This window comes from Neltuma alba, unplaced genomic scaffold (genome assembly GCF_004799145.2).
Source record: "Neltuma alba isolate B1F8T4 unplaced genomic scaffold, ASM479914v2 tig00010409_pilon, whole genome shotgun sequence".
NCBI lineage: Eukaryota > Viridiplantae > Streptophyta > Magnoliopsida > Fabales > Fabaceae > Neltuma > Neltuma alba.
The window spans coordinates 284,707-304,081 of record NW_021635311.1 but is presented as its reverse complement, the minus strand read 5'-3'; the positions used below and the strand labels follow the sequence as shown (position 1 = coordinate 304,081).

Sequence of the window (19,375 nt, the reverse complement as noted above, 5' to 3'; positions counted from 1 at the left end):
CTAGGTCCTAATTAATTTGTAATTTAGAATCAACCTAGGTTATTACTTCCAAGGAGCAAGTTATGGGTTTCTTTAAGTAAAAATTTAGGTGATAAAAAAAACATAATAAATTAGACCTAAACTAAAATGCAAAATTCTAAGTCTAAATACAAGATGCAAATGTCCTAAAATCTATATGAAAATTAAATTAAAATAAATGAATGCAATGCAATTTTGGGGGGAATTTTTTTGAAAAAAATAAAATAATAAATAAGGAAAATTGACTAAAGAGCAAAGAATATTAACAAGTAAAAATTGAGAAGTTTCTCTTCGGTAAAGTAGAGGGGACAACCTAGGATTCGTATGGATTTAACTTTCATAACCTTAATCAATTAATTAGGCTAAAGGAAAGTGATAAGAGAGTGGAATTAATAAATTTAATCACCTATTTGAAATAAAAGGAACCCTTAATTTCAAAAACCCTTAAACTATTAGATAACTCATAACAGTATAAGGTTGGTTAATTAAGCTTATTAAAACCAACAAAAACAACTAAAATTAATTCTGGAAAGTGTGTTTGAAATTATCTAATTGAACAATCAGACAATAACCAACTTAATTAAACAATTAAGAGGCAAAAGAACCCAAATTTTGCAATTCAAACCACATTGATAATTAAACTCATAGTGAAAACTTAATTATAGATTCAATTAACAATGCAAAGGTTCATGAACATAAATTCCAGCAAGTGTCTTAATACAAACAAAATCCAAATGTCAATACAATCCAAGCATAAAAATGACAATCTAAAACTAAATTGTCTCTCAAAAATACAACTCAAAATTATTTAAAACTAAATAATCTTAAGTCATTGAATTAAAAAGATAAATCGAATATCACTCACTTGTGGTCTTCAAGTGCTAGCCCAAGACTCAAGCCTCATCCATACTCCTCCCAAGTTGCTTCCCAAGCAAGCTTAAGCTTCCATCAACATGTCTTCTCCTCCAAAGTTGTTAGATGCCATAGCCATGAATGATGAGGTGTCGATAGGAATTTGGCCAGGGAAAAGACGTGAATTGATTATGATGAGAGGTGATGTTTCTCTTTGACTATGGAATATAATGAGGGAATTATGAGAAAAGGCGTGAGACTAGAGGAATAGTGTTGAAGGGAGAATGAAGAGTGGTGCTGGGCTTGAATGGAGAAGGAAAAAGTGATATTTAGGCGTTAATCCTGGCTCTCAAATAAGGGAAATATTTTAACAGGAGAAAAAGAAATTTTCTAGATCCGAAGCTCAACCCTATTAGTAATTAATTGACCCACTTGATATTAGCCATTAGATTATGCTTAAATTCCAAGAAATAATCTTGCACCATTAGATTTCTTATATGCTCTTTCTTAACCTACAAAAATTTAAGTACATCCATTAATGTAGATTATATCCAAATATAATCAAAAATTAAATATTAGATATGCACAAAAATTAGGCAAGAAATTGCAAAACTTTCTAAAAATAATCTTTCTAAAAATATGAGACTTGTTTCCAAAGAAATAGGAAAAATTAATTCCAAGTCAAAAGTAGGAAATCAAAAAATATTTATATTTTTAATCCAAAATCTCAATTTTTATGCAAAATCCAAAAATCAACTAATTAATTCAATAATGCATAAAAAGTTCATTTGAGCTCAAAATTATCATTTAATTCCCAAATTAATGTGGGATAAAATATATAAAATTTAGGCTTTATCAATTCCCCCACACTTAACCTTTGCACTCCTGGGCAAAGCAAATGAAGACCAAAGAACAGTAAAAGAACAAAAGAAAATCAAACAAAATTGAATGTTACAATCATAAGCAAAAAGTAAGTCAAAACATTCAACATCTCTCTTATCCAAGTAATCTTCTCATGAATTAAGAAAACAAACATCATGGCAATTTACTTGAAAAAGGGGAATCTAAGTCAGAAATCCCTCACTAAGGTTAATGTGTATGTCACTCATCACTCAAAAGTGTAGTGGCTTGTGTTTGCACTCAAAACCATCCTATCCAATCCTCTTTCCATAGGCTTGACAAGAATCTAAATTCTTCACCAATCATAAAGCAATTACAAGTATAAATCAAGGGGACTTTTATTATGTTATAATGGGGCTAAGGTAAAGAAAGAAAGGATATGGTGTTTGGAAAAACAAAGTTGAACGTATTAGGAAATGAAGAGAACCAGAGAAAAAATATAATGGAATGCAAGAAACTAAATTAAACTTGAATTGGGTCATTCTTCTTCTTCTTCTTCTTTTCTACTTCTTTTTTTTTTAACTTTCTTAGGCCGTCATGTATATGCTCTTTTGATGCGAATCTTCATATTGGTGATACAAAGGCCCGGTTACTCAAGCATGGATAACTCCTTGGTACTAAGATGCTACTAGCACGCTCATAGCTTTTATTGGCCGTTCGACGCGAAGATCAACATTGGTAAGGAAGACCCCCAGTTACTAAGCACAGCTTAAACTAGAGGAGTGGAATACATATTTTTTTTCCTTTTCTTCTTTTTTTTCTTTTTTTTTCAAATTAACCCAAACCATAAATCCAAATGTGTTCTTCCATCCCAAGCACATGTAATTTAGTACTCTTTAACTCCTCATTTAGAAAGGGTAGGATTTTTTTTTTTTAGGTTAAGGGAAAGAATATGAAGGCTCAAAAGGGGTTAAGCAAAGGATAAATGTATGAAAAGGGTAGGCTTTTGGCTTATTTGGCTAGAAAAATTTAAAATGAATGCCTTTATCATCTTTATGACTACAAATGCACAACCATGGTCTCAAACAAGATTCAAGTCAAGTTCTAGATCGAGGAAAGAGATAGGGATATACACACATGGAAAGAAGAAATGCATCAGGCTCAAAACCTCAGTAGGTATATGATTACTAGCTTAAATTCACTTAAGTCAAATCTATTGCCAATCACTTCATCAACTCAAGACATGACTAATCACTTTTCAAATCAAGAATGCATCATACTTGAATCACTTCAAATTTACAATCTTCACATTCAAAATAAAACAGAAAAAAAAAATTTGAACAGAAGATTTTTTTCTTTTCTTGAAAATAAGAAAAAAAACCAAAGTAAAAACCAAAATATTTTTCTTTTCCTCATTTTAAAAACAAAAACCAAAAACCAAAAGTAGGAACAAAATCCCTCCCCCACACTTATGTCATGCATTATCCTTAAGGCAAAGGGCATATCTAAATAATAGTAACAAGCGATGCAAGAAAAAGAGAAAGGAAGGAATACGACTAGATTATCAAAAGCTTGATGGCCTAAATTAAGTAATGGAGTTGGCATCTCTCCTTTATCTGGCGGCAAGTCACATGAAAGCACAATTAGTGTTTGCTTCTGAAGTTTAAAAGACATCATCTCCTTCTTTAAGGTCCTCAAAAAACACTTTAACTCCAGTACGCAAGGTGTTTGGATAGGAGGAATCAATCCATATGCCTACACAAAACCATAACTCCAAGCAATATCTTGTCTTGTAAAAATATAATTAATAAACTCAACAAACTTGTCAGCAATTAGGGAAGATCCCAAAATAAATTGATGAAAACAAAGAGTTGGAACTCCCAAATATTTTGAACAATCCATAAAATCAATATGACTCTCCTCAGTAAGAGTCAAGTTTGTTAGAGAATGAAGTGACAGGTGATTACTCAAAATGGTCTCCCCATGCTTATCATCATCATTACACAAAGCAAATTCCACATGTGAAGTCTCATTAGGCAACATGTCCTTACTGTTTAAGTGCACATCCAACTCAAGATTTACCCCACACTTATTCTCAACAGCATCCTCATTAACAACAGTCATGTCAAGAGCACAAGTAATATCAGTAGAATCAAAAGAAACACTACCTTTATCATGTAAAGCATTAATACACAAATGAGCATCAACACTCAAAGAAGATATATTATCTTTGAACTCAACAGTGGATGGGGATTCAACAATAATCTCTCTATCAATTTCATCATCAGAGTCATCTTGCTTAAACTTCTCTATTGACCCAACAAAATCAATAGAATTTGGATAAGAGGTATAGGAAGAAGTATCAACGCATGAATTGCAAGATGCAACCTTATTTGACTCAATAGAACTAGTCAATCCAAAAACATCATCAATGCATGCATATTCAATTAAAGTACTATTCATGTCATCATGTGAGATGGTCGGAGCAAAAGGATATGGATCGGTAAAGGGAGAAAAGTTACTATCATATGATAATTCACCATTTGTTTCTAATTCTCCACTTTCCAAGTTGCTATAGGAAGAAGTATCAACGCTGAATTTGAGTTTGTAGCGTCTGAATTGCTTGATTGTGTTGTAATTCCCTTTCTTCAAACTTGTTTAATAGGATTTGCATCATAGTCTCCAACTTGTTCTCTAATTTTAAGTCTTCTTGAATAGGCATAACTTGATGGACATATCCAAGATTTGAGTAATCTTGCCACATTGGAACATTAGTCATGGGCTCCAACCTACTCTCTATTCTTAAATATGGATCATATCACTATGTCACATCATTGACATAATGATAAGGTATGGAAATATAAGAATTATTTTCATAAGGAGAAGCATTCCAAGCCATCATAAATTTAAGATCAACAACATCAACATAAATAAAAGGAAAAGAAAAACTAAAATAGCAAAAGAAAGATAAAAAAATTCAGAAAAATTAAAGAAGATGCATTCCTTGCAAAATGATAGTTATGGAGATGAATTTATCATCACTCTCCTTCATTCGCCCCTCGATGTTTGTCGTCTTAGAAACCATGCTCTTCAAGAGCTGAGAAGTGTCATCTCCTCTTAGTGGTGGTTGAGATACTATAGCCTGTTGTGGGGTTGTCGCTATTACTCTTGAAGGATCTTGAAAAGTGCTTGAAAAGGCCCTAAGATTGTGGAACTAATTTTCTTAGAACTAATTTGGTCTATTTGCTCTCCTACCCCATTTAAAATTTGGATGATCTCTCCAATCGAGATTGTAAGTGTTTAAGTAGGGGTCTCTCTTTTGATATTGCCCATCTTTTCCTTAGTACATTGCATTGACCTCTTCTACTAGCCTAGGGCAATTTTGAGTTGTGTGCATCGGGGAATCATAAACTGCACAGCTTGTAGCTACTAGAGTAAGAGACTGAGGCTTGTGGGAGTGGAGACTTTCAACTGTACTTGCAAGCTTAGACATGTCTTAGGCTAGCCTTACCAAAAGTGGATCTCTTTCAGATTTGGGATCCCTTGAATCCCTTGAGCTCACATGTTGTCTATTAAGAGCAAAGGTCCTTATTAATTCCCACACAACCCTTGGTTCCATATTTTCCACAAAACCATCTGCAGCGACATCCAAGACTTGTGCATCATATGTTGACAACCCATTGTAGAAATATTGTACCAAGTGCTCCTCAAGAATTTGATGGTTAGGGCACGGGTAAGCATCTCTTGGAATATGCTCTAAAATTCAAAGAATGTCTCGAATGGCTTTTGCTTAGCTGTGGAAATTTCCTTGCGGGAGGCTAAAATCTTTATAGAGGGGAAATACTTATCCAATAATGCTTTCTTCAAACTGGCCCATGACTCATATGCATTGTCCACATAGAGCGGTAGGTTTATGTACCATTCTTTAGCTTTGTCTTCCAAAGATAACTGAAAAACCTTCCACATAACGTCATTAATACTTGCTCTTACTGGCTTCATAGACAAGCACTACATATAAAGAGTCTGAAGGTGCAAGTATAGGTTTTCTCCTTCAAGGCCATGAAACTTAGGCAATAAGTGGATCAATTGACCTTTAATTTCAAAATCTGCATTAAAAGTAGGAAAAGCACTAGGCATAGGATCAAAATTCCTATCAGATTGAGTTAGTTCCTTAATGGTTCTGCCCCTAGGTTGTTCATTAATCCTATTTGGCCATTATTTTCTCCTTGCCCCTCATTACCACCATTATTAGGTCTATCATGATTACCATTCCCATTCCCACCGTTTAGACCATGAGGAGGTACTTCAGCCATGATTTCTTCTTCTACTTCCTCACTCTCACTAGATGAATGGGATAGGTCTTGTAAGATAAGCAGACTACGAGCTCTTGTATGTCTATTTCTCCTACCCCTATATGCTCTGGGCATGCACAATTACTAAAAAATTCAAACACAAAAAGAGTTCAAGAAAGAGGTAGTTTCAAAACCATGTATTTACTAAGTGTATAGTTCAAAATTTAGGCAAAATCAATGATTTCAAATAGTGCTCAGTGAGTTTGAGGTGTATGAAGTGCTATACACTCTCAAAGTATGTGCAAGAAGTGAAACTATGCTAAAAAAAAGTCTGGACACTCAGAAAATTTTTCAGTGGAAAACCAATTCAGGTCGCGACTTGGTAATCTAGGTCGCGACTCGAGTGCACAGAAAGCAACCCTAAAAGGAAGAGAAGGCTGAGGTCGAGACTTAAAATATATATGAGGCCATAACTCAAAGTCACAGAGAGCTACTTTCACAAAACATTTGAAAAATTCACTAAGTACTTCAACCAGATGCTGTACAAACTATGCACAGAATTCAAAACGCCAAGCAATTAGCTAAAACATTCAGGATCAAGCTAGAACAAAATGTAAAATGCTGTGCAAGAATATAAATGCAAATGTATGGAAAAACAAGATATTTAGTTCTATTTCTCAAAAATTTTAATGTTATGAAATGCAAGATTTAGGTTCAAAAACTAAAACTCAATAAGAATCGACCCAGATCACAATGGTAAGGAAAACTAGTTACTAGGGAACCAATTCAATGGCTCCCCAGCAACGGTGCCATTGATCAGCTCCGGATTGTTGCCTTCCAGATTGTCAAGAAAGTGAATTGCACCAGGAAAATACTGTATAGGATGTCACTAGTTGTTCTTCTCAAGGAGCTTATTATTAGAAATCCTAGTCTATATTGGTTATCAAAAGCATTGTAAAATTGGGTGAAGAAAAAAAAAGGGGTTTCAACTGTTAAAGGTGGTGCAAGAAAATGAAAAGTACATAGAATTAAATGTGTTTGGTATTTTAAATGAATGAAGAAATATTTTGGATTAAAAAGAAATTATGGTTAAACAGTCTCTTGATGAAAACTCAACTATCACTGCTCTTTAAAATGACTGAGAGCTTTAGAAAACCTCTTAGTCTAAAGAAAATCCTAAGTAATCACTTGGGTCCAATGTCATAATCAATAAAAACTCACTTTAATCAAAGTTAATTAACATCTCTTAAAATACTGTTGAAAACCACCTAGAGTGTAAATAGGAGGATGATGCAAATACCCTCAGAATGTCAATCAACAAACACAGAATACCAAGCATACAGATTAATCAACAATGATAACTAAAAATCAAACTAAACAACAAGGATTCAAATTGAAATATTATATAGATTAATCAACAGTAACATCATCCAATCCAAATGCAACAGAATAGTCTAAACACAAGATCTACAATCATAAACCAAGTCTGATACAAGTGCGGAAAGTTCCTAAATCTAGAAATATTCAACACAACATTAAGCACAGGTTTAGACTATAGAAAAACTCCTCGATTAAGTCCTTGAGCTCAAGCTTTGTCTTGCATCACCAAAAGGCTAAGGGTTTAGCCTCTTAAACCTTCAAACCAATCGCAATCGCTCTAAAAATGAAAAGCCATGATTAAAGCTAAAAATAAGGTTGGAAAAAAGGAGAAGAAGGTAGTTGGAGTGGTTTGATTAGTTCAGAAATGCAGAAAATGATGAAGATATGAAGAAAAATAGAAGTCTTGGGTATAGGATCAATTGAGACTTGAGAGGAGATGATGGTGGCTTAACCTATTGTAAATCTGCAGAATGGTAGAGTGTCTATTCATGGTGGCTGCCCCCTTTAGGTGTAGAAGCCCATAAACCTATTCCAAAATGCACAGCTTTACTTAACACACTCAGGTCGCGACCTCAAGAGTGTCAAGTTGCAACCTCAGGAGTTTCATGTCACGACCTGGGGAGGCAGAACACTCTAAACTCTTATGTTTTGGTCCTTGTAACATTTTGGCTCCATTCATGCTCCATCTTGGTTCTTGAGTCCTTCTCCAATTAGCTGAAAATCACGACAAATAGCTTTGTCAAGACCAATTGATTACAGATCAAGGCAATTAAAATTTAGGAGAGAAAAATGATCCTTTTTACCCCTTAACAACAAAATGCAATGCATGACTCAATGTAATCAAATGGATATAAATGCATGCATAATGAGGGTAAAAATATTGTAAAACATTAGAAAATACTTGAGAAAACCATATAAAGATTGTATTCTATTAGGTGGCTTAAAAATTGAATAAGGAGGATACCTAAAGTGCTAAGGTGGCATGATCCTAAGGGAAGAAGGAGCAAGATGTGTACAAGTGCTAAGAGAGTAAAATGGTAACTTGAAGAAGTTACCGTGCAGTAAATTCTTGGAGCCAAGTTTATATATACTCCCTCCTCTTATCTTTTGCCAATTTTTGGCCAACTCTGAAGAGCAAGGAAGAGAAAAGAAACTTAGCCAAGGTAGAAGAAAGAAGAAGGAAGAGAAGTTCAAGCAAAACCTAGGTCAAATCAAGTGCTAAACTAAGATAAGAGCTTAGATTTTCTTATAGTTTGTGGTGTTCTATGTTTTGCTAGTTTTAAATATGGTTGTGATAGAAGTTAGAAACCCTAGATTTTGGTGGTGTTCAATTTGGTTCATGATGAGATATGAATGATTTAAATGTTGTATATGGATAAGGGGATAGAGAATAGTTGGAAAATGGTGTTTAAATGTCGTTTTGGAAGAATTTCAATTTGTGGAACCTAGGATTATGTTTCGGCTAGACCTAGTTTATTGAGCTAGGGTTTATTTTTGTTAGTTTGATGCTTCCAATTAGTTTAAGAGGTAAAATTGAGTAGAGATATGTGAAGAACATGTGTTTGGAAGCATTAAAATTGAAAATGAAATTTTTGAATTCCAAAAGCATATCCCTTGACCAAGCTTAGTTATAGGGGAAGAAATTGAATTTTGATAAATTTAAGTTTATATATGAATTCTACATGAAAAATTATGTAGGAAAAGCATGTGAAAGCTAAGTGAAAGAAGATAATACTAAAATCCTAAAATAAAGGTTAAAGGATTAGGGTTTTAGATTAAAGTGTTTAATAGAATTGTTTAAGTTGATTGGAATATCATTGTTGTTTGTCTTATAGGCATTAGCATTGAACAAAAAAGGGCTCAAGAACAAGAGGAAAGAACTAAAGAATCAAGTTTGTAAGGAGATAGTAAGAACTTACAATTTTGGTATTGAATTGCATTAGTTGTTTATGTTATGTGTATGTGCCATAATGTGGTTGAGTTATGAATATTGAAATGTGTTTAGCTTCTTGTATTGATGCCTTGGCAAATATTTATAATTAAGTTGATAAACGATATGTTATGTGCTCTCTTTCCATGGCATGTTAATGACATATTAATGGCATGATAATGTATAAGTTAAATACTTGCATATGACATGAACTAACCTTACATTTTGATATTATGATTGATGTTCTTTGCTACTAGGATTTTCTTGAAATCTCACTCCTATTATGTTTAAATCATAACCATTTAGGGGATGGAAATACTAAAAGAAAAGGCCAAGAGGTGGTAATTGCTTGAAGAGTTACTTTGTTATGGACTTTTGAATTATGTGATGTAATTATGTATTAACTATGTTTGGGTAACTTAATGACTTTTACATATTGTAGAGTGCAATTGGAATATAATTATATGCTATTTGGCATTATAAATTATTCCTATGAAATAATGCGGCATAATGGTGCAACAATAGAGATTAAACAAATAAAAATGACCTAATTTACACCTATTTTGGAGCCATGTGATTCTGAGCAAACAAAGGAGTTTGATGATGAAACTTGGCAGTCTAGTATATCTCATTTTTAGCTTTAAAATGAGTGGTAACTCTTTAAAATTGGAATTTTGTGCAAAATGTTTATACCTATCAAAGTTATGCTAAATTCTGAAAAATTGAAAATTTACTATATAAACAGTGCAAGTTTGTGTGAAAACTGGGTAGGAGTGTAATGGATTTTTGAATATAGAGTGTTTTTTCTTTGAAGAACACTTAGAAAATTTTAAATAAAACTTAGAACCACTTCATTTTGATTTTTTTAGAATTAGTTATAAATTTTCAAAATTAACAAAAAAATTTAGAGTTACCAAGGAAATAGTAACCTGAGAATGAATTTTTCAAAGTAAGGTTTTTTCAAGTTTAATGTCATATAGTGTGGTTCCAATTGACTTGTTTTGGCTCTATATATAGTCTAAAGTTAAGGTTTTACACTGATGGGTTGTATATTACCACCTGAGGCCCCCTTTCTTTGTATACTCTATGTTGTTTGGGTGTTTGAACTTTGACTTGTACTTTGGTCATTGGATTGTTGTTGTTGAGCGCTGGTGGTAGGCAAAAGGCCTTTAGGATTACACATGTGACTATTGTGGATTCATATTGATTATTATGCTGTATTATGAGTATTATTTAGTAACCTGGTTGCAAAGTGTGCTTTGGTTTGCTATTCCTGGGTTTGACACTCAAAAGCCCATCTTGAGGTATTTAGAAATGTGTTAATTGTGTTAAACAGGAGCTCATTTCCTATTACAATGTTAGTGAAGCTAAACCCTTTCTAATATGGTTTTGCATGTTTTGGTGATATGAGATTTCTGCATTCATGTACACTTTCAAAAGCAAATTTATTCCTCCTTCTAAACATTAATTTGTGTATATATTAACAAGAGTTTTAAATATTCATAATAGATTGTTTAAACCATTAACTATTCCTTTTCTATCGTGAATTTCCTTTCAAATGAGTTGAACCTTTTTATTAGAGTAGCCACTTTGACTATTTTTGTTTTCTATATTAGTAGTGATTAAAAGAGATTTAAAGTAAATAAATTCTTGGTTTTAAGAGGTGGATTTTACAAAAGATACACAAACAAAAAGACAAACCACACAATGAGCAACCTACAGAGCATAATTGTCATAAAATTACCCATTCTATAGCAACCAACCATCAAAGCAACTAGAAAACCATCAAACTGAAATAGCAAAGGGTTTAGATGAGCTTAGAAACCCAGGTTTGGATTTTTACAAATAACCCAATACTCTAAAACCATAAATCTCAACCAAGAGGGACCGGAGAGACAATGGGCAAAAGGTACAGGAAAAGAGGAAGGGGACTTGACCATAGGAATAGGGAGGAGTGAAATATTGAAGTGGAGCTAAAAGATAATGAAATAGAGATGGTGGAAGTAATATTGAGGGTAAAAACAATGAAACAACAAAAGATGGTGAAGAAAAGAGTAAGTCAATAGAAAAGAGAAAATAGGGTGAGAGGTGGTGGAAATGAAAGAACAGACGATGCTTGAGGCAATCATGAAAGATGAAATAAAAGAGAAAAAATAACCTATATCTAGGAAAGAGTGGTGAAGGATAAGAGAGATAGTAGAGACAGTGAAGAATGGCAGGTGGAGTTGAGGGCGATGGAAAACAAAAGATGAAAAAGGATGCAAAAGGTTATAGCTGAAAGAGAGAAGGAAAGCTTTCTCAGGAAAAGATAACTAAAGATAGTCAAATGAGAAAGGAAGGGCAAGCAATCGTATAGAGAGATAAGCTGTCTAAATAGCAAGACGAGAGCTCCCCTTGAAAAGATTTATCGTCTGCTTGGACTTAGAGAAAATAGGGGAAGAAGAAAAAGTAGGGTGGAAAATGGAGAAGGAACGAAGTTTTTCTCTACTTGGATGAAAAATAAAATAAGAAAGAAAGGAAAAGACATCCTATTTCCCCCCAAGATTTCACTCCACAGTCCATAAGTAGAGAGATTTTCACACAAGAAATTCATTCCCATCATTGCCCTCTATGATCATAATGTAAGACATTTTATTTTATAATTATCAATATTAATTTTAATGATGTTATTAGTGACATTTTCATGATACTAATTTCTCATGTTATTATTAGGGGTGTTCACGGGACGGATCGGGACCGGGACAGGCCCGTCCCGGTTCCGTCCCGATGAACAGTAACGGGACAGATTTTCTGTCCCGTGTCCCGGCCCGTCCCGGGGTTGTCCCGGTCCCGGTCGGGACGGGACGGATCCGGGACGTCCCGAAATAATTTTTTTTATTTTTTTTATTTTTTTAATTTTTTTTTTTAAATCTAATTTTTTTAATTATATTTTTTTGAGCTTAAATCTTATAAAAACATCTTTTTTATTTGTTTGGGCACTCTTAAACAAAAGCTCAAAATATTACATATAATAGTTATTAAAAACTCTAAACAAAAGCTTTTAACACAATAAAAACTTGCTAAAAATTCTAATCATCAATAATCTCAAATCATTAACAAATATAAAAACTCTAAATAAATATATTCATAGTTCCATACAATAGTCTCAAATCTTAAAAAAATATGAAAAAAATGATATTATATAAAAAATTAAGAAAATTAATTTTTTTTTAAAAAAAAGGAACCGGGACGGGACCGGGACGGGACGACCCCGTCCCGTGTCCCGTCCGTCCCGGTCCCTTTTTTGTCCGTCCCGGTTTGTCCCGTCCCGAAATTCCGTCCCGTCCCAATAAGACCGGGACGGAACGGGCCGACCAGGACGGGCCGGCCTTGAACACCCCTAGTTATTATAGTCTTTCATTTTATTCGATTTTTATCATTTTATTAAAATATTGAATAATGTATAATTTATTTAAGGAAAATGACACATAAAGAAGCTTGAAAATGCGAAGTGAGAATTTGAAAAGCTAAGGAAATATAATGACAGAGAGGGAAGTTCTTCCCAAATTAGAATTTTAAAATTTAGTAAAATGACAAAAATACCCTTTATCTTTTTTATAAAAAAAAACTTAGCCCCTCACTGGGGGCCGGCCACTGGCAGCCGCCAGGCACCGGCACTAGCTACGAATGTGGTGGGTGTCAATGAAGTTTTTTTGTCATAATTTTTTTTTTTGCATGGGAGAATATGATTCAAAGTTGCGGGAGTGGGATTTGATCCCATAACCCCTTGGCTATTTAGGCCAACAAAAAAGAAGATGACCATTGGGCTATTAAAGATTTCTTAACATTATAATGTAAACAAAAATATAAGATGACTCTTTTACTATGACTTCAACCTGTGACAACAATTTACCTGAGGATGACAAGTCTTAATTGAGAAATAACAAGTCTAAATTTGATATAACAAAACAACTTTTCTTGATACATAACAAGAAGTAACATATATATTAATTAAAAATGACCATAATTTATTTGAAAATGACACGTCTTTACTAGAAAATAACAAGTCTAAACTTGAATTAACAATATGTCTTTTCTTGATATATAACAAGAAATAGCATATACATTAATTAAAAATGATCATAATTTATTTGAAAATGACACGTTTTTATTGGAAAATCACAAGTCTAAACTTGATATTAACAAAGCAACTTTTCCTGATACATAACAAGAAATAACATGTACATTCCCAAATAAATTGTTGTCATTTTCCATTAAAAACATGTCATTTTCTACTAAAGAAATGTCATTTTTAAATAAATTATAGTCATTTTTAATTAATGTACATGCTATTTCTTGTTATGTATCAGGAAAAGACACATTGTTAATCTCAAGTTTAAACTTGTCATTTTCCAGCAAAGACGTGTCATTTTCAAATAAATTATGGTTATTTTTAATTAATATACATGCTACTTCTTGTTATGTATCAGGAAAAGTTGCGTTGTAAATATCAAATTTAGACTTGTTATTTCTCAATTAAGATTGTTATCCTCAGCTAAATTGTTATCACAGGCTGAAGTCACAGTAAAAGAGTCAACTTATATTTTTATTTGCATTCTAAAATTAAGAAATTTTTGATGGCCTAATGGTCATCTTCCCTTTTGTTGGCCCAAATGGCCAAAGGGTCGTGAGATCAAATCTCACCCCCGATACTTTGAACCATATTCTCTCATGCAAAAATATATATATATATTGGACAAAAAAAACTTCATTGGAAGCCACCACACCAGTGGCCGGCACCAATGCCCGACGGCGGCTATCGACCGTAGATGGCCAATCGCCGGCGGTGGCTGCCTACTATCGGCTTCCGGTGAGGGGCCGACATTTTTTAAAAAAAAAAAAACAAAGGGTATTTTTGTCATTTCACTGAATTTTAAAATTCCAATTTGAAAGGACTTCCCTCTCTGTCATTACATTTCCTTAGCTTCCCAAATTGGCATTTCACATTTTCAATCTTCTTTATGTGTCATTTTCCCATTTATTTATTTTCTTTTATTTTATTTCATTAAAAAATCCCATTTTTTTTTTTTCACTTAAAAAAATTTCTTTTGCTAAATTATTTAGTTTCGTTGCTGATTGTTGATAATAAGAGTATCTTGGTCATTCTGACATTTACTCATTTCTTTTTCTTTCTATTTTCTCTCACCAAGTAGGATGAGTGACAATATTTTCATTCTAATTTTCTTTTTGTTATGAAAAATAAGAAAAGTATCAAGATTGAGATGAGAAAGATGGAGAAAATAAGAGGAAATTGGAAAAGAAATTAAATAGGAGTTCTCATTCGTTTCATTGTCTCAAATGTGTGTACATCATCTCCTATTTATAGGACCCCAATATTGAAGACTAATCTAAGGAGTTACAAGTACATAAAGAAGAGAATTAAGCAACATAATTGTACAATCAGAAGTTATAAGAAATAAATACTAGAAACCCATCAGTTTGGGAGTTATAAGGTATAATGCCATTAAACATGAGAAAGAATCCCAAAGGGCTAAGAAGTCATGAACATCCACACAACATAATATTTATAACACTCCCCCTTGGGTATTCATAAACAAATATTGTGCCTTATTAAAACCTTACTAGGAAAAATCCAATGGGACAAAAACCTAATGAAGAAAAAAATACACAATATACATTGAACTTGTCTCCTTAAAAACCTTGACAGAAAAATCCCATGGACAAAACCTTGGTTAAGTAAAAGAGTACAGCATGGTCTTTATTGCGCTAATGATAATGTCACTTTTAATCCCCCTAATAAGAAGATCACTTTTTCTCAAATGAATTATTTCTAATCCTTTTTAGATTATATATTTCTTTTAAGGGTCAAGGTGCAAAAATACCTATAACCTTATACCATATGTTCACCCAACACCATAACCTTTTTCGAGGTGCAAAAGTGACTATAAAAGTTCAATAACGTAGCAAAAGTGACAATCCCATTAAGTGTTAGTAATGCTGACCGTTAAGGAGAGTTAGTTTGACTGAAACGACTGAGTTGGAACGACACGTGAGTAGGTGGCAGGATGAATTGCTGACTGTAAATGCACCTGATGGTGAGCCAAAAACGCGGCAGATAAGAAATGAAAATTAAAAGGCATGGTGTGGGGCAAGAAAGTAAAAGGCACTGTCTGAGGAATCACGAGGAAGACGAACGACATTTGCGACCATAGAGCAAAAGTGATTGAGTGGAAGAATCAACGGTTACGGGGATGCAGGACCACACTGAGAAAGAGGAATCGCATGTGATCAAGGATTCTAGGGCAACATCGTGGCAACGAAGCGACAAAAAAGAACCCCCCAGTAAGCATCGTTTGGGACCCATAAATCAATTATTTTTGTTTTGAGTACAGTGAAATCCCACAGAAGTCCTTGTTCTAATGTGTATTGTGTTTGGTGGCAGGAAAAATGGCATCGGGTGGCGAGGACAACATTGTAATCGAAGAGGAAAGCATAGAAGAGGAGACACTGGAACAGAAGCATAGGAGATTATTGAATAAGGTAAACGAAATATGCTGTCTTGCTAAGAGAAGTTGGGAATAGACTAAGATAAAATTGCGAGAAGGCCATAGCTCTATCTTAGAAAGTATTGATGCCGCTGTAGAAAAGGAAAGACAGAGATGGAGGGAGAAAAATGAAAATGAGAAAGGCAGAGAGGGAAATGATAGAGCTGACAGTGAAAATAAAAGAGGTAGAGAAGATAATAATGGTGAAACATGAAATGAAACATGTGATGAGGAAGACATTATTGAGGATATAGTAAGGTTGAATGATTTTGATGAGAATGAATTAGAATTTCACGACTTAGATCTTGAGTTAAATAGCAACATAGATGATGGTAGGTTAGAAGAAAATAATGATAATGACATAGTTGTTGTGGAGAATAAGGTGGCTGCTAATGAAAATGGTAGGGACAAAGGGAAAGGGAAAGTGGCAATGGATTTTGGTGAGGAAGATGATAGGGACAAAGAGAGATCAGAGGAAGATGATAGTGATGATTGGGACAAAGACAGCTCAAAGGAAGATGATGGTGATGACAGAGACAAAGAGATGTCAGAGGAAGATGATAGTGATGAGAGGGATAAAGAGATGTCAGAGGAAGATGATAGTGATGATGCAAGCTATGAGGCGTTAAGTGCAAGTGAAGATACAAAGGAGACTGTGTTTGAAGACTTTGAAGTGTATGAGGTTTGTATAGAGAATGGGAGTGACTATGATGAGGATGAATTGGGCTTAGAAAGTGATAATGGGCCTCCTCTATAGTTCACAGCCCTTGATGAGCCTGAGGGCTCAGCTAGCAGGCCCTTCTTTATGTTGGGCATGACCTTTATGGACAAAATGGAGCTGAAGAGGACTTTAGATAGGTATGCTATAAGAAAGGGCGTGGATCTAAAGATAGAGAGGAGTGACAAGAGGTTAATGAAAGTTGTATGTCAAGATGGATGCCCTTTCCTCCTTTATGCTTCTCGAGATGGGATGAATTTAGGGTTCCAAGTGAAGACACTATGCTATGAGCATGGGTGTACACGTGTGTATAAGAACCCTAGGGCTTCTGTGAGATGGTTGGCTGATCACTTCAAAGAGAAGGTGCAAGAGATGCTCAATTTAAAGTGAGCGAGATGAAGAAGGAAGTAGAGTTGGACTTAAAGGTGAACGTGAGCTTGCATAAGTGTAAGAGGGCAAAGAGAATGATAATTCAAGAGATGGAAGGTAGCTTTACAGATGAGTTTGGGAGATTAGAGGCTTATTGTAATGAAGTGAGGTCATCAAACCCAGGGTCAGATGTGAGCGTTGAGCTAAGCCGAGAGGCATTAGAGCAAGGGAGAAGAGTCTTCAAAAGAATGTACTTATGTTTCAATGCGAGCAAGGTAATTTTGTAATTTTTTGTCTTCATACTAGTAATCGTCCTTTATTGTTGCCTGTCTTCTTTGATTGATGAGGTTTGATGTAGGTTGGATGGAGGACAGGGTGTCGACCTTTGATTGGGGTGGACGGCACATTTTTGAAAGGGAAAGCAAAGGGAATACTTTTGACTGCCATGAGTTTAGATGCGAATGATTCATTATACCTGTTGGCGTTTGGGTTGGTCTCAAAAGAAAATGGGCTTCATTGGACTTGGTTCCTTCAATGGCTACAAAGGTCATTTGATCTAGGTGATGGTGAGACTGTAACAGTTATGAGTGACATGCAGAAGGTAAAACAAAAATATTTCATTTGCTCTTTCTTGCATTTAAGTGGTGTAGATGTTTAGACTGTATTGTAAAATTAATTTATTTCTGTCTTTGCAAGGGATTGGGAAACGCAATGAGTGAGGTGTTGCCTCATGCAGAACACAGGCTGTGTGCAAGACACATTTATGCAAATTGGAGTAAATGCTGGAGAGGCAATGAGCTTAAGAAGAAGTTCTTCACCTGTGCGTGGAGTTCATTCGAAGAAGAGTTCAAAGACAATCTAAGGTCTCTTGAAGCATTGAGCAAACCAGCAGCTCAAGCCATGGTTACTTATGATCCTCATGCATGGGTAAGGGCTTATTTCACACCTAGGTGTAAGTCTTGGAGTGTAGACAACAACATGAGTGAGTCATTAAATGCATGGATAGATGAGTATAGGTTCTTGCCAGTTATTCGAATGTTTGATGGTATTAGAGTGAAGATGATGGCTAAATGGGCAGATAGTGAAAATAATGTTAGGAATTGGACTGCTGATCATAGTCCCAAATGTATAGAGCTGTTTAAGTCAAATAGGATGCTTGCTGTGTATTGTAGAGTGAACTTTAATGGTGATAAAGCTTTTGAGGTGACAGAGAGGCAAGATAGGCATACTGTATACCTATCTAGGCAGATGTGTACTTGCAGAGCATGGGATTTAACAGGAATCCCATGCCAACATGCTATCTGTGCAATGTATCACGCCAAAATTGACCCTAGAACCCAAATTTCCCATTATTATCACAAGGATACCTACCTAGCTTCGTACCAAACAAAGCTTCAACCTGTAAGGGGTAAACAATTTTGGGACACTGTAACTTTCCTCCCTATGCAACCTCCACCGGTCACTAACTTGCCTGGCAGACCAAGAAAGAAGAGAATTAGAACAGAGGAAGCAGAAAGAAGGAAGAAGAAGTCTGGTTATGGTGCAGACCCAATCCCAATGCCTGTCACTCCTCCAACTAACCAAAGTCAACCACCTCATGCAGAAAAATTAAGTAAAACTGGCAAGCATCACAAATGTGGGATTTGCAATCAAGAAGGGCATAACAGAAGTACATGTAAACAGGTAAACCACTTCACATAAATTCCTAGTCTTTTATATTTGTGGAAGTACCCATTTTGCTTCCATGTCCATGGTTTTTAAACTCCTTCTTCTTCAACACAGACTCGGGTTCTAAGAAGGAAAAAACATCTGCCATCACAATCCTCTCATGACCAACTAGACCCACCATCCCAAGCTTCCCAAGAGTCACCACAACCAAGTCAGCTGACTCAACCATCCCAAGAGCCACCACAACTGACTCAGCCAACTCAACCATCCTAAGAGCCACCACAACCGACTCAGCCAACTCAACTATCTCAAGAGCCAACTCAATCATCACTGCATAGATCTCGCAGGAAGAAATGTGTGTACAAGTCAAGAGGATCATCAAGGATGGGTATAAGATATGATGAATCCACAGGGCGTATGGTTTATAATGTGAGCCATGTTTAAGTCATTTATTCTACTTTTATATTTATGCTTACTGTCTCACTTCTCCATATCTCATTATGCAGCCTGGATTAAGATCTCAAGTTCTCATTCAAGAAGGGATAGCTGAACATTATATGACCCATTATGCAGATCCATAGACCAAATTTCCCATACCCAAAGAAAAAGAACTTCGAAGGTCCGGGGCTGTCACTTCCAACGCACTTGATGGTTCAAGGTTGATTAAATTCCATCCCTAGGGTCCCACTGTATCACAGCTTCCAGTTCAACCTCCTCCTTTGCAGTGGAGGGGTCAACCTTGTGTCACAACCTCCCAACTCTT

General features: G+C 34.9%; 2 protein-coding genes across 2 annotated transcripts; both read left to right on the top strand.

The window, feature by feature from the left end:
* Positions 1 to 15,563: 15,563 nt before the first annotated feature.
* LOC114756436 (prostatic spermine-binding protein-like) lies at positions 15,564 to 16,614 on the top strand. The gene is made up of 3 exons (XM_028945385.1): positions 15,564 to 15,654; positions 15,755 to 15,852; positions 16,090 to 16,614. Exons 1-3 carry the CDS (start codon positions 15,564 to 15,566, stop codon positions 16,612 to 16,614), a joined length of 714 nt encoding a protein of 237 aa, XP_028801218.1.
* Positions 16,615 to 16,970: 356 nt separating this feature from the next.
* LOC114756435 (uncharacterized) lies at positions 16,971 to 18,645 on the top strand. Its single transcript, XM_028945384.1, has 3 exons — positions 16,971 to 17,219; positions 17,303 to 17,545; positions 17,641 to 18,645. Exons 1-3 carry the CDS (start codon positions 16,971 to 16,973, stop codon positions 18,643 to 18,645), a joined length of 1,497 nt encoding a protein of 498 aa, XP_028801217.1.
* Positions 18,646 to 19,375: the final 730 nt, after the last annotated feature.

What these genes read in the sequence shown, in the direction of transcription:
- LOC114756436 (XM_028945385.1), top strand. Translation starts at nt 15,564, where the DNA reads ATGCAGGACCACACTGAGAAAGAGGAATCGCATGTGATCAAGGATTCT. An exon ending in CGACAAAAAAGAACCCCCCA is followed by an intron (nt 15,655 to 15,754) that starts GTAAGCATCGTT and finishes GTTTGGTGGCAG; the next exon opens with GAAAAATGGCATCGGGTGGC. An exon ending in ATAGGAGATTATTGAATAAG is followed by an intron (nt 15,853 to 16,089) that starts GTAAACGAAATA and finishes ACATGTGATGAG; the next exon opens with GAAGACATTATTGAGGATAT.
- LOC114756435 (XM_028945384.1), top strand. Translation starts at nt 16,971, where the DNA reads ATGAAGAAGGAAGTAGAGTTGGACTTAAAGGTGAACGTGAGCTTGCAT. An exon ending in TATGTTTCAATGCGAGCAAG is followed by an intron (nt 17,220 to 17,302) that starts GTAATTTTGTAA and finishes GGTTTGATGTAG; the next exon opens with GTTGGATGGAGGACAGGGTG. An exon ending in TTATGAGTGACATGCAGAAG is followed by an intron (nt 17,546 to 17,640) that starts GTAAAACAAAAA and finishes TGTCTTTGCAAG; the next exon opens with GGATTGGGAAACGCAATGAG.